This window comes from Chiloscyllium punctatum, chromosome 16 (genome assembly GCF_047496795.1).
Source record: "Chiloscyllium punctatum isolate Juve2018m chromosome 16, sChiPun1.3, whole genome shotgun sequence".
NCBI lineage: Eukaryota > Metazoa > Chordata > Chondrichthyes > Orectolobiformes > Hemiscylliidae > Chiloscyllium > Chiloscyllium punctatum.
In genome coordinates this window covers 43,395,095-43,409,614 of record NC_092754.1, presented here as the reverse complement: position 1 = coordinate 43,409,614, position 14,520 = coordinate 43,395,095, and the positions used below count along the sequence as shown (strand labels likewise).

The 14,520-nt window shown below is 41.6% G+C and overlaps 1 protein-coding gene across 3 annotated transcripts in view; it reads left to right on the top strand.

Annotated features, from left to right (window-relative positions):
- epha8 (eph receptor A8) overlaps positions 1-14,520 on the top strand; it is a 527,638-nt gene that overhangs the window by 451,707 nt on the left and 61,411 nt on the right. For all 3 annotated transcript variants that reach the window (XM_072586821.1, XM_072586820.1, XM_072586819.1), the window contains exon 14: positions 10,070-10,219. In XM_072586821.1, the coding sequence (XP_072442922.1) occupies positions 10,070-10,219 (150 nt within the window). The remainder of the gene's footprint in view (positions 1-10,069; positions 10,220-14,520) is intronic.

Here is a 14,520-nt window from a genome sequence, read left to right as displayed (position 1 = left end):
CCTCTGTAATCTGGACATCCTCAAGATGTCACTATCTATTTACCCACATTCCATGTCTTCCATGTCCTTTTCCACAGTAAATACTGATGCTAAATACTCATTTAGTATCTGCCCCATCTCCTGCGGCTCCACACAAAGGTCACCTTGCTGATCTTTGAGGGGCCCTGTTCGCTCCCTTGGTCGCTTTTGTCCTTAACGTACTCGTAAAAACCCTTTGGATTCTCCTGAACCATAATTGTCAAAGCTATCTCATATCCCCTTTTTGTCCTCCTGATTTCCTTCTTAAGTATAGTCCTACTGCCTTTATACTCTTCTCAAGGTTCACTCGATCTATCCAGTCTATACCTGATATACGCTTCCTTTTTTTTAACTACAAGTCTCAATTTCTCTTGCCATCCAGCATTCCCTATACTTACCAACCTTTCCTTTCACCCTAACAGGAATATGCTTTCTCTGGATTCTCATTATCTCATTTCTGAAGGCTTCCCATTTTTCAGCTGTCCCTTTGTCTGGGAACATCTGCCTCCAATCAGCTTTTGGAAGTTCTTGCCTAATACCATCAAAATTAGCCTTCCTCCAATTTAAAATTTCAAGTGTTAGATCTGGTCTATCCTTTTCCATCACTATTTTAAAACTAATGGAATTATGTTCGCTGACCCCAAAGTGCTCCCTCTCTGTGAACCTCAGTCACCTGTCCTGCCTTACTTCCCAAGAGTAGGTCAAGAGTAGGTAAATACATTCACACACTGAATTGGATATTGTCTTGTACACTCTTAACAAAGTCCTCTCCATCTAAACCCTTAACTCTATGACAGTTCTATTCTATGTTTGGAAAGTTAAAATCCCATACCAAAACCACCCTATTATTCTTACAGATAATTGAAACTTCCTTACAAATCTGTTTCTCAATTTCCAGCTGACAACTAGGGGGTCTATAATACAACCCGAATAAGGTGCTTGTCCCTTTCTGATTTCTCAGTTCCACCCAAATAACTTCCCTGAATGTATTTCCAGGAATATCCTCCCTCAGTACAGCTGTAATGCTACCCCTTATCAAAAATGCAACTCCCCTTCCTCTCTTGCCTCCCGTTCTATCCTTCCTGTAGCATTTGAATCTTGGAACATTAAGCTGCCAGTCCTGTCCATCCCTGAGCCATGTTTCTGTAATTGCTATGATATCCCAGTCCCATGTTCCTAACCATGCCCTGAGTTCATCTGCCTTCCCTTTTAGGCCTCTTGCATTGAAATAAATGCAGTTTAATTTATGTACCTTGTTCTCTGCTTTGTCCCTGCCTGCCCCAACTGTTTGACTCACTTCTTTTGTCAACTGTACCAGTCTCAGATTGATCTCTTTCCTCACTACCTTCCTGGGTCACACACCCCCACCTTACTAGTTTACATCTCCCAAGCAGCTCTAGCGAATCTTGCTGTGAGTATATTAGTTCCCTTCCAATATACATGCAATCTATCCCTCTTGTGCAGGTCACGTCTACCCCAAAAGAGATTCCTATGATCCAAAAATGTGAATCCTCCTCCCATACACCAGCTCCTCAACCATGCATTCATCTCTCTTTCCTCCGATTCCTACCTTGAGTAGCTCACAGCTGTAGGAGTAATCCAGATATTACTACTCTTGAGGACCTCCTTTTTAAATTCCTGCCTAACTCTCTATATTCTCCCTTCAGAATCCCATCCTTTTCTTTTCCTGTGTCGTTGATTCCAATGTGTACAATAACCTCATGCTGGGCTCTCTCTCCCTTGCAAACATTCTGTACCCTCTCTGAGGCATTCTTGATCCTGGCAACAGGAAGGCAACACAGTATTCTGATTTTTCTCTGCTGGCCACAGAAATGTCCGTCTGTGCCTCAGACTCGAGAGTACCCTAACATACTCGATCGTTTGGACCCCAATGTACCTCTCATTACATTCGAGCCTGTCTTGCTACCTGAAATTTGGGTGTTCATGCTACTGAAGGGCATCATCCCCTACATTTTCCAAAACAGCATTCTTATTTGAAATGGGGATAGTCTGCACTACCTGCCTACCTTTCCTACTTTCCTGGAGTTAACCCATCTATGTGACTGTATCTGCAACTTTTCTCCCTTCCTATAATCCATCACATCCCCTTGCTCTTGTAAAATCCTCATTGCCTCGAATTGTCACTCCAACCAATCAATTTGATCTGATAAGATTTGCAACCAATGCCATTTATTGCAGATATAATCCTCAGTAAACTGTAAACTCTCTTGAAACTTCCAAATCTGCCAAGAAGAACATATTACTCTACTAAAGGCCATTTTCTCCTTCCAATCTACAGACCCAGAAAATAGCACCATCTTATTCCTCTACAAAACCAAATACTTATGACTTATATTTTTAGAATTTGATCAAGAGACAGATCCCAATAAAAACATATAATCAAGAAATAACCCACTCCACTCACTATTGTAGATTTACAGCAAGGCTACCCTTAAAACAACTCACTGATCTGTTTCTGGGCTGTGATCTCTCCCAAACAGGTTCCTCCAAGATCAGTTGTATCAGTTTTCCTAGACGCACTCCAATGTCCAACGATACATGAATTAAACAGCAAAGGCAGCACCTGTGCAGATTCACTGCTGTGTCAGGGAGTTGTGTGGGTTTCTTTCTCTCTCTCCCTAACAGACCATGTCCTCACAGCCTTTTTTTTTACCCTTTTAAAAGTGCTGTTGTTTTGAATCCTTTGCAGTATGCCCTACTCTTTTAATTCTAATTTACATATTCAATCATTCATTATTCATGTTAATGATCTGACCAAGAGAAATTGGAAATGAAGAGCTCTCACTCTTCTGCCTTTGTCAATGGACTTGGTAATTTTACAGGTTTAGTCCAATATTTGTGATAATTCTGTTGCCTCATCAGCCCTCTCTCAATTATAGCAAGTCGATCTTATCGTGGGTGCTGAACCTGATGGAGTTTGAGGTGCTATCCAAAGTCAGAGTAAATCTTTCAATCTCCCAGCTTCACTGTCCCCCAACCCCTCCCCCAAGCCCCAGGTATCCAATGGATTTGGGCTATGGGGGATGGTTTGATCTATAAGCTGTAATTGAATCATCTTTATACATGAAGATGAAAAGCAAATACAGTTTCATATTATTGCAGCTGGTGCTACCAACATTATATTATTCCTACTTTTAATAAAATTGTGTTATTAGATTTAATAATAACTATAGCATCCAACTTCTTCACAAAAGAGACATTGTTCATGCCTCTGTCTTTTATTGATGCCTTGATTGTCTTATTTCGTCCCAAGTTGCAAAGATGCTGTTAGAGAATACAGTTACATCATGACAGACTTACTGTGGCAGTTTTCATTAATAATGTGAACACAGGCACTCATATTAAAAACAAGGGGAAGATGCAGACTTTAAAATAGTGTCTCAATGTTTTCTGATCTAAATGTCAATGCAAGATTACATTTGACCTTGACTCATTAGGGTCGTTGAAGATTTATGCACCAATGTAAAATAGCTAACAGTGAGTCACCAACCAGATTTACATTTCTTTCCATTTTTATTTTATTTGAAGTCAAAAGAAATGCTGTGAAAAATATATATCTGAATGGAATTAAAATATGCATTGCTATGAAAGAAATGGTGAAATTTTCAACAGACAACATCATTAAAGATCACCATATGGAACTTAAGTGTACAATTGCTGGCATAAAAAATGATAACAGTTGAGCTGGAGTCTGGTCAGTAATTCATAAAGGATCTGTACATCTTAACCTTTTTCTTGGTCTGACAGTCCCATCTCTGCTTCCTAACTTAGCATGGGTACAGAACATTGTAGCCAGCAGACTGGCTATTGTTGGCCAGCTTCTGGATTAGTCGTGCTGGAAAAGCACAGCAGTTCAGGCAGCATCCGAGGAGCAGTAAAATCGACGTTTTGGGCAAAAGCCCTTCATCAGGAATACAGGCAGAGTGCCTGAAGGGTGGAGAGATAAATGAGAGGAAGTCAGCGAAGTTCTGCACATAAGAAAGACTGATCACAATTGCAATTCAATTTGTATACTGCACCCACACTCCCTACCTCCCGCAACACCCTCTGAAGCCTGCTTCACATTCTAACAAAACTAATCCTGCATGTGTGCATGCAATTCCCTGTGACAGCATTGACTTAAACATACCCAGTGTAGAAACTATATTGGCATAATGCAATTCACTACAATGATGTCCAGTAAAGAGTGAAGATGTTATGATCAGAGATTTAAAATCTGGAATGCTATATAGTAAAACATAAAGTTGTGAAATGTTGCAGAGATATCTTTAAGGATTCGGATCCTTGTGGACCATAAATTATTGGTAATTAATTTAGGAGGAATGCTGAACACAGAAAGGAAGCAGTTCAAAAAACAAAATTTCACATGATGAAAGGTGAAATGCACTTTTAAAACTTCTAATTCTCCTCAAATACTGCCTCCTTTTGTTGGAAAGTCAAAAGGAGCATTACGTGAACTAGTTTCTTTCTGTTGACAAGAAAAAATCACAAATGGACAGTCGATGGTCCTGTCGAAAAGTGGCACACTTGTCAGGTAAAATTGTGGATCCTGCTTGTGCTCTTCTGGGCAGGCAGAATTGCCTCATACAAAAGTCCTGGGTACAAAGAACATTACAACACAGGAACACACCCTTCTGCCCTCCAAGGCTGAACTGACACATTTTGCCCTTCCATGCTAAAACTGCCTTCACTTACAGGATCCGTCTCCCTCTATTCCTTTCCTATTCATGTATTCACTCAGGTGTTTCTTGAATGCTGCAATTGTGTCTACTTCCACCACCTGCTCTGGTAGTGCGTTCCAGGCAGTCACCACCCTTTATGTGAAAAATGTTGCCGTGCACATCTGTTTTAAACTGCCGCACTTTGAACCTGTATTCCCCAGTAATTGAGCTCTACACCCTGGGAAAAGGCTTCATACTTTCCGCTCCATCTGTGCCATTTGCAGTCTTATAAACTTCTATCAGGTCGTCGCTCAACCTCCTGCAATCCAGTGAAAACAAACCCAGTCTATCCAACCTTCCTTTGTAGCTAAAATACTCCATACCAGGCAAAATCTTGGTAAGCCTTTTCTGTACCCTCTCCAAAGCATGCACATCCTTTTGATAGTGTGGTGATCAGAACTGAATGCAATATTCCAAGTGTGGCCTAACTAAAATTCTATAAAGCTGCAGCATAACTTGTCTACCCTTACACTCAATGTCCCTATCAATGAAGGCAAACATGCCTTTGGCCTTTTTTACTACCTTACCTACCTGCACTGCCACCTTCAGATCTGTGGACCTTCACACCCAGGCATCTCTGTATATCAATACTCCCAATAGTTCTGCCATTCTCTGTAGAATTTCCACCTGTACTTAACCTTCCTAACGCATCATTGCACATTCATCTGCATTAAGTTCCATCTGCCATTTTCCTGTCCATGACTCCAATTGATCTATATCCTGCTGTATCCTGCAATTATCCTCCTCATTATCCACAGCTCCACCAATTTTTGTATCGTCCACAAATTTACTAACTAGGCTAACTACATTTTCCTCCAAATCATTTATGTAGACCACAAAAAGCAGAGGTCCCAGCACTGATCTCTGTGGAACACCATGAGTCACAACCTTCCATTCTGAAGAGTATCCTTCTACCACTACCCTCTTTCTCCTACAACTGAGGCAGCTCTGTATTCATCTTGCCAGGTCACCCCGGATGCCATGTGACTTCACCTTTTGTACCAGTCTCCCCTGAGGGTACATGGTTGAGGGGTGAAGTATTGGAAAGCGGCATAGTGGTGAGAACTGTTGCCTCACAGCGCCAGGGAACTGGATTCAAAACTAGCTTTGGGTGATTGTATGTGTGGAGTTTGCACGTTCTTCCCACATCTGCATGAGTTTCCTTCGGTTGCTCCAGTGTCTTCTCACAGTATAAAGATGTGCAGGTTAGGTGGATTGGCCAATGCTAAATTGACCCCAAGGATCCAGGGATTTGCAGGCTAGATGGATTAGCCATGGGAAATGTAGGGCTATAGGGACGGGTTAGTCTGGGTGGAATGCTCTTTTCAAGGTTGGTGAAGACTCCATTGGTTGAATGGCCACTTTCCGTACTATAGGTGTTCTGTGATTCTAATATAAGAGCATTATACCTTTAACCTTTCTGCTGACTGCTGCCACACCCCCTGTACTGCTCTGCCTGTGACCCCTGCTCACAAAAGCCCTCCCACTATTACCTGTGGCCCATCTGTTGTTGCCCCGTCTTGGGCCTCCAGCAATGTGTCGTTCCAGCAGCAACCACCACTACCTCAGTGGCATTATTGTTCAAAAGAGTTGCCGTTCTCTGACTAACCAGCATATCTTTGTAGGTGGGGGCAGAAATATTTCCTCTGCTGGTCAACAAGCAAGGACCTAACCCTAACCCTCCATAAGATCCAAATGAATGTATTCTTATAGTGTCTTGCATAGCTGTACTCTTGAACGTCCTGATACTGAAACCTTTGTTAGATGACACTCTGAGTTCTGTGAAAGCACTTTTTCTCTTGAGCTTTCACATTATGAGTTCAAGCCTCAACTTGAGACTGACTCTTTCGGATAGCACTGAGGGAGAGCTGCATTATTGAATGTGCCTCCTTTCAAATGAGATGTTTAACCAAAGTTTGCTTGTTCGAGAATGCATAACAGTACAATTTTCCTGATATCTTGGCCAACACTTATCTTTATATCAACATCAGTAACATTAATTAATTAGTAATTTATCTAATTACTGTTTGTGAGCCTTTGCTATTGCTGCTTGGCCGAAGTATAATAATTCAAATTTAACAAAAACAAAGAATTGCAGATGGTGGAAATCACTAACAAAATCAAAAATTGTTGGAAAATTTAGCAGGTTTGGCAGCATCTGTGGAGAGAAAGTAGAGATAATATTTTGGGTCCATTGACCCTTCTTGAAGTTCTGAAGTGTCCTTCTAGCAATTTCTGATTTTAAACAGTTTAAAATGATTTATTGCCTATGTTTAACTCACATGAAAGTTGTTATATGAATACGGTCAGTTCTGCTGTAACACAGTAAGGTTCTGTTCTCATGCAATCCCGTGTTATAAGAAAATAATAGCAGCACTGTTTAAACTAATGGGGCTGGAATCACATTATAGTCAATATACACTTTAAACCTTCATGCTTAAGAAACAATGTCCCCAATTCGTCAGTTGTGTTATAGTGAAATTGTGTTAACAAAATGTGCATTATAGTAAAACGACTGTACGGGTTCTTTCTGTCTTTGTAAAACAAAATCCTTCAATCCTCAGATAAATCTTACCTGGAACTGAAAATCATGAGAAAACAACCATTTGCGATTTGGTCAATAAATCTCAAACACCTATAAGATTTATTGCCAAGAGTCTGTGAATGGAATGTCATGTATAAAGAAGCAGGAGAGAGTTTCGATAATGAAGTCTGAGGCAATGAGACGTAATATTTAAGGAGGGTTACCTGAATTGTGTTTTTATTCTTTCTTTTGAAATTACAGTGTCATAAACCTCCCACCTGATTTAATTTTTTTTTATTAAAATGACTCTCAGTGAAAGATAACCCAATTTACAAGTGTTCTCAATGATGTGGTTGTGAATGTAATTTTTTTTTGCGCCCACCTTAACATTCTTGGGAACATTATCAAATGCAGAATATCCATCTTAAATGTCATAAAAGCGTGAGATAAATCAAGATTAAAAATGATGATCCAACCCATACAAATTCATTCCTCCCAGCTCTGACCTCACTGTATTTTGAATGTATACGTCCCTCTGTTTTGGCTACTTCACCTGAAGGGGTTAGCTGCAACTAACACAGTGTCACTGAGTCAGAAGATTGCGGGTTTGAATCCAATTTGTCCTCTCAGATGGATGTAAGGAATTCCATGACACTATGCAGAGAAGAACAGGGAACTGATTCCTGGTGTCCTGGACAATGTTTATCCCTCGAGCACAGTCACTACAGCAGATCAGCTGCTCATTATCACATTGCTAAATGTGGGGGCTTCTTGTGTGCAAATGAGCGCTTCCCTTTCCAGAACTAGAGGGCATAGGTTTAGGGTGAGAGGGGAAAAACTTAAAAGGGACCTAAGGGGCAACTTTTTCATGCAGGGGGTGGTGTGCATATAGAATGAGCTGCCAGAGGAAGTGGTGGAGGCTGGAACAATTACAACATTTAAAAGGCATCTGGATGGGTATATGAATAGGAAGGATTTAGAGGGATATGGGCCAAGTGCTAGTGAATGGGATTACATTAGATTAGGATATCTGGTCGGCATGGATGAGTTGGAGTGAAGGGCCTGTTTCCATGCTATACAACTCTATGACTCTGTGATTTGCTAATTCAAAGTGCTGGATTGGCCAATATGTATTGTGGGATATACTGAGGTTGAGAGATACGCCATTGTAATATGATGAGGATGGATATGATATTGAGATGGTGATGTGTATCATGTTTTAACAGTGATGTCAGCAGTTGTGTATATGAGAATGTGATAAGAGTCCAGAATAGCCTGTACTGGTGAGAGATATAATGACAGAGAACAGGATTCTATACAATACTGTAAATAACTGAGTTTATGGAAACCACTATCACTGTCACTCATGAGTATGGGAAACCATTAAATCACCAAGTGTTATGGTAAGAAAGAGGCCCCATGGCTCATTATGCCTTTGCTAGCCATCAAGTGCCTGTCCACCATCTACCTTATTTTCTGGCATGTGACCTGTTGACTTGTTTGTTATGGGTTTCAAGGGTTCATTTAAGTACTTGTTAATTGTTGTGATGATTCCAACCATACCATCTCTTCAGGCAGTGAGTTCCAGAGAGCCACCAACCTCTTAGTAAAATAAAAGTCTTCCTTACATCCCTTTTAAATGATCTAGCCCCCTGGTTATTGCCCCCTTTACTAAATAGAAAACTTTTTTTCCATCTATTCTCCTCATAAACTTTGTACATTGAAGTCAGGTTCCCATTTAGTCACATTGCTCAATGATAAACTCTCCCAATCTCTTCAGTCTCTCTTCATGACTAAAACACTTTAGAACAGGTAACATTGCAGGCCATAACTTACCAGGAGTGACAATGGTGCCATCTATCCAATGTGCAGAATAGAAGTATGAGCCATGAGTACAATGGTAAAACAAACCATAGTATTATCCCTTTCAACTGTCTTATGTTTCCCAGATGTGGTCAGACCAATATATTACAAAGACTTGGCATAATCTTTAACATCCTGTACTTCTATTACTCTGTTTATTTTTCTCATTTAACTGTATATTCCAAAGTTCCATGGAATGCATCATTGATTCATACAACCCAGGAAGTTCCAGGTCCCTGAGCAACTGTACAAACTGTAGGAGAGGTACAGTTAGCCTTCACTGAGAAATGGTAGCATACTCCATCACTACAGAGCATAGAGTAGATTTAAGATCAAAGCCTTGATGCCAGGGGGTGCTGCTGATCAAGAGTTGATTGATTACACTTCTAATTGTTAATTTATCCTTCAACTGCCCTTGAAATAGTGGGCTACACCATACTACCGTACCTAAATCCTGCAGCATAGTCTTCCCCAATCTCCTACAGGTCTGACCAGAGTAGGCAGGAATTCCACTGAAACAATTCTGCTCCAGGACTTTGGTGGGTGTCAGGGATGCTGACATCATAGCAAATGATTATCTCACCCCCTTGCGGGTTAGCGGCTCACAGTAACATCTGTAAATTGATCTGTAAGTGTGCAGTTTGTGGATAATATTCTGGATAATATTCACAACATCATAGAAGGAGGCCATTAAGTCTGTCATGTTTCTACTGGCTCTTGAGCTATCCATGAAAGTCAATTCCCATCCTCATTTCCCAGAACCTTGTAAATGTGTCTTTCCCAGATATTGATATTGAATGGTTTCCAAGGTCTTGAAAGTTGTTAATGTCTCTTTAGATGTAAAATTCCTGTATTAATACAGAGACTGTGAGTGAAATAGGGAATTTGCAAACCTGCCCTAAAAGTTAATGTTTTTGTCCAGGGAGGAAAGATCCCAATCCGCTGGACGGCTCCTGAGGCCATTGCTTACCGCAAGTTCTCCTCGGCCAGTGACGTCTGGAGTTACGGAGTTGTGATGTGGGAGGTGACATCGTATGGAGAAAGACCATATTGGAATATGACAAACCGAGATGTAAGTATTATATTCCCCTTCACGTCTGTGATGTATATATTGATGGTGTATACTGCTGTTTCACAACAGCACCTTGATTACCTCTTGAACCCTGAAATAGCTGTTACTGTGTAGATTCATCCCTGTGTGAAATCATCACTGAAATCATTTAATTATTTCTGATTTTTATTTAATTGTCAGTAAATAGTTCAAAGTAGCAGGGATGTAGTTGAAAGTATCAGCGAATAGTATTTTGCCAAATTATAAATTGTCTGCATACATTCCACATAGATACTAACATACAAATATACTTGTTCATTCAGACATTCCCTCAGAGATATAACACACACATGCATGCACATTCACGCAGACACCCTGACACACACTCTCTCACAAACATGGATACACACACGTGTACAGATACCCCCATCAATACACAGAGACAAACATGCAAACATTCACACAGACACCCTGACACATACACTCTCACAAACATGGATACACACACGTGTACAGATACACTCATCAGTACACAGAGACAAACATCTGTGTGTGCACAAAGAGACACACACACATCCAAATACACACTCATGCAAATGTGCACACTTGAGCAGACACAGATGTGCACAGACATGCACATGTAAATACACAGGCACATGTATTCACACTGTTCACACTACTCAAATACAAACGCTCACCAAGTCACCCACACACCCAGAAAGGTGAACACACTTTCGTGCAGATACAGATATGCAGAGACACAAACACACATAGACTTCTAATACACACTTGCATAGACATTAGATTAGATTAGATTAGATTACTTACAGTGTGGAAACAGGCCCTTCGGCCCAACAAGCCCACACCGCCCCGCCGAAGCGCAACCCACCCACAACCCTACATCTACCCCTTACCTAACACTACGGGCAATTTAGCATGGCCAATTCACCTGACCTGCACATCTTTGGAGTGTGGGAGGAAACCGGAGCACCCGGAGGAAACCCACGCAGACACGGGGAGAATGTGCAAACTCCACACAGAGAGTCGCCTGAGACGGGAATTGAACCCAGGTCTCTGGCGCTGTGAGGCAGCAGTGCTAACCACTGTGCCACCTTGCCGCCCACATTGATCCAAGCACAAACACTCTCTCACAGAAACACAGTCACCCTCACACAAACACATTCTCATTCTCATACTAACACATGATTACACTCACTCAAACACAAACACACATCCTCTCCCTCACATGTGCACACACACAGTCTCTCTCTCTCTCTCTCTCTCTCTTGCTCTCTCTCACACACACACACACATACGCATGCATGCAAGCACACACACATGTGTCGGCAGCTTTGCCTGTGGTTAGTGTCACCCAATCGCAGTGGCCTGTTGAAGGCTTCAGGAGACATGACTGTCTGGAGCTCAGGTACCAGAGTGACTGTTATTGAGATGCTAGGAGAATGCAGGAATCGTTGCTACTTCTCCAATGACAGCAGCTGTTGCTCCAGTGAATCAGCTGTTTTCTACTGGTCTTTGTGTTGATGAAAGACACAAAACAAGCTGCTTCCTAACCACATTCTAAAGTGAGGCCAGAGACTAACAGCTGGCTCTGTGCCACTGGATAATGTCACAAGGCATTACAACATGACTGTTCTTTTGTGAATTTTAATGCACAAAAAAAAAAATCTGGAATGGAAGGCTGGTTTCCCTGATGTGTTCAATAAGCTGTCTGGTGCTTACTCATTAGGGAAAGAAAACAGCTGGTTTTCCCCATTGTAATATACATGTGACTCAACTCCCAAAACAAAGGAGCTGCCCTGTTGTGAGCTCCTCACTTTTACCCACAAAAATCCAAAATAAAATTGGGCGAGCTAGACAACAGCAACCCAGACATCATATTGGGACATGACAAAGGCACATCCTGTCCATTCAGTACCACCAAGCCTTTCTCACTAACACCTGAGGAAAGATGCTAACATCGGGAGTACTGTTCCACAGACTAGTCAAGCCAACACCCAGCATGGTCATGTAGCCAAGGCATGTCCATCACCATCTTTGGGTATGCCATGTTTCAGTGTCAGGATAGTTCTAATAGAGTTAGTGGCACAATGGTATCCAATGAAGCGGTTTGCCTCCATATTGAACACTTGGAAGAGACATTGAGGGTCACAAGTAGAATGCATTGTGATGGGGGTCGTCATTGGCCATCAGCAAGAGTAGCTCAGTCATATCACTACTGTCCAGGTTGTCCAAGTCCTAAGCTGAAATGTACCAGACTGGGTTTGAGGCAAGGTGAGGGAACCAGCAAGAAAGAAAATCTATTTGACCTCATCCTCATCAATGAACCTGAGTACAAATATTACTTGACACTATTCAGGACAAAGTTACATGCTTGAATAATAGTTCACCCCCAAGCATTCACTTCCTCTTCCTTCGACACACAGTGACAGTGTGCATAATGCTATCTACAAGATGCACTGCAGAAATTCACCTTCGCTCCTCCAACAGCACCTTCCAAACCCACAATTCCTATCACTTGAAAGACTAAAGCAGCCAATACATGGGAACACATGTAAGTTCCCCTCCAAGCCACTCAGCGTTCTGTCTTGGAAATATATTGCTGTGCCGTTAGGGGAATGAAAATCCATATCAAACAACACTATTCAACCACATTACTCGAGCATCAGCTCAAGAGAATGTTTGTTGTCACCTTCTCATGAACAACTTTGGACAGGCAATAAATAGTAGCCTTGGCAGCAATGCCCATATCCCCTGAAAGATCAAAAAAAATGGATCATTTTTACTTAGTGTTGTTTTTGGAATAGTTTTCTTCGTCTTTGCCAGTAATACCAAACAGACAACAGCATCCCACTCCACACTGTGGCTGGCTTTCCTTTCAGTTCCGTCGAGATTTGGACATTATGTAAAGTCAGCTGCCAGTTGGCAATCACCCATTTTGCTTTTTGGCAAAGAGTAATTTCATCACCTTTGAGTGCACGCAAATACTTTCCACATTTCCACATCCAGACAAGTCAGGCTGGGAAAGTGAAGATCGGATCTCTTCACCCACAACATCAATCCCCACCCCCTGACCAACACCATCACCACCAATACCAACACCACTGCCAACACTCACCAAGTCAGCTCCAGGCATTCTATCTCCAGCCTTGTCTGTTCTCTCAGTTTTACCAGCCCCATGTACTCTCTCTTACCATGTCCCCACCCCTCCCAACCCCATGTGATCTCTTTTCCCCTGCAGCCATTCTCTCTTCGCCTCCAGCCCCATATAATCTCTCCATCCCACCTCCAACAAGCCCTGTCTGTTCTCTCACCCTTGCTAGCTCCCTGCCATTTCAATGGTGTGCCTGTTGTGTCCACATATGCGGTGTGGACTTTGTGCATGACCCAAAAATGTAGACAGTTGAAATCATGTGTATTCTCATTGCCAAGTTGCCCCTCACATGCCCAGTTGTCCCCCACATGCCCAGTTGTCCCCCACATGCCCAGTTGTCCCACAGTTCAAGTGACAGTTTCTATCCACTTTTGTCTTAAAAACATTTCAGTGGTCCTGCCTGCATCGCTCCTGGGGAAAAGAAGCCTGAGGGAGAATTTCATTTCACCTCTATCTCTCTCCCTCAAGGGGTAGCATTCATCCTCTCAAGTCCTCATAGGATCTTATAGATTTCATTAAGATCAGCTCTTATTCTTTTAAACTCCAATAATTAAAGGCCCAATCTCTCCTGGTAAGATCAGCCACAAAACCCTGATGTCAATTGAGTGAGTCATCTCTGAATTACTCCCAATATATTTCTAGATTTACTTAATTTCAGATTGCAACAATTCGCTACATGATTTTTTTTGTCACATGTCACAGCTGGTTTACTGGTCAGTTGCCATGAAGTGATATACTCTGGCTAATGATTTTTCTGTCTGTGGAAGCGTTGACACTTGTAAATGATGTGTTAAATTCAGATACAACCTAACAGAGACTGTTTAGTCCAGATATTGTTTGTACACGTTTTTGTCCAAAGTCTGAACTGCAATGAAAAGATTGAATCAATATCATTTTCTTAGACCATTTTCTTTTTAAATTACAATGTTTTCTCTTTTTTTTTGTTTTGTAGTTTTATGCTAAGTACAGAGCGTGTGGCCAAAACATGACTAAGTGTAAAGTGCCTAGGGCTTCAGCTTGTTAAGTAATTGGCACACTGAAAGATGGCTGACCCCAATAAACACCAAACCTGAGACTGACATCCAAATACATTGAACAAATAACCATTGTTCACATGTGGCTCTTGACAAGCTCTTCAACTCTAGATCAT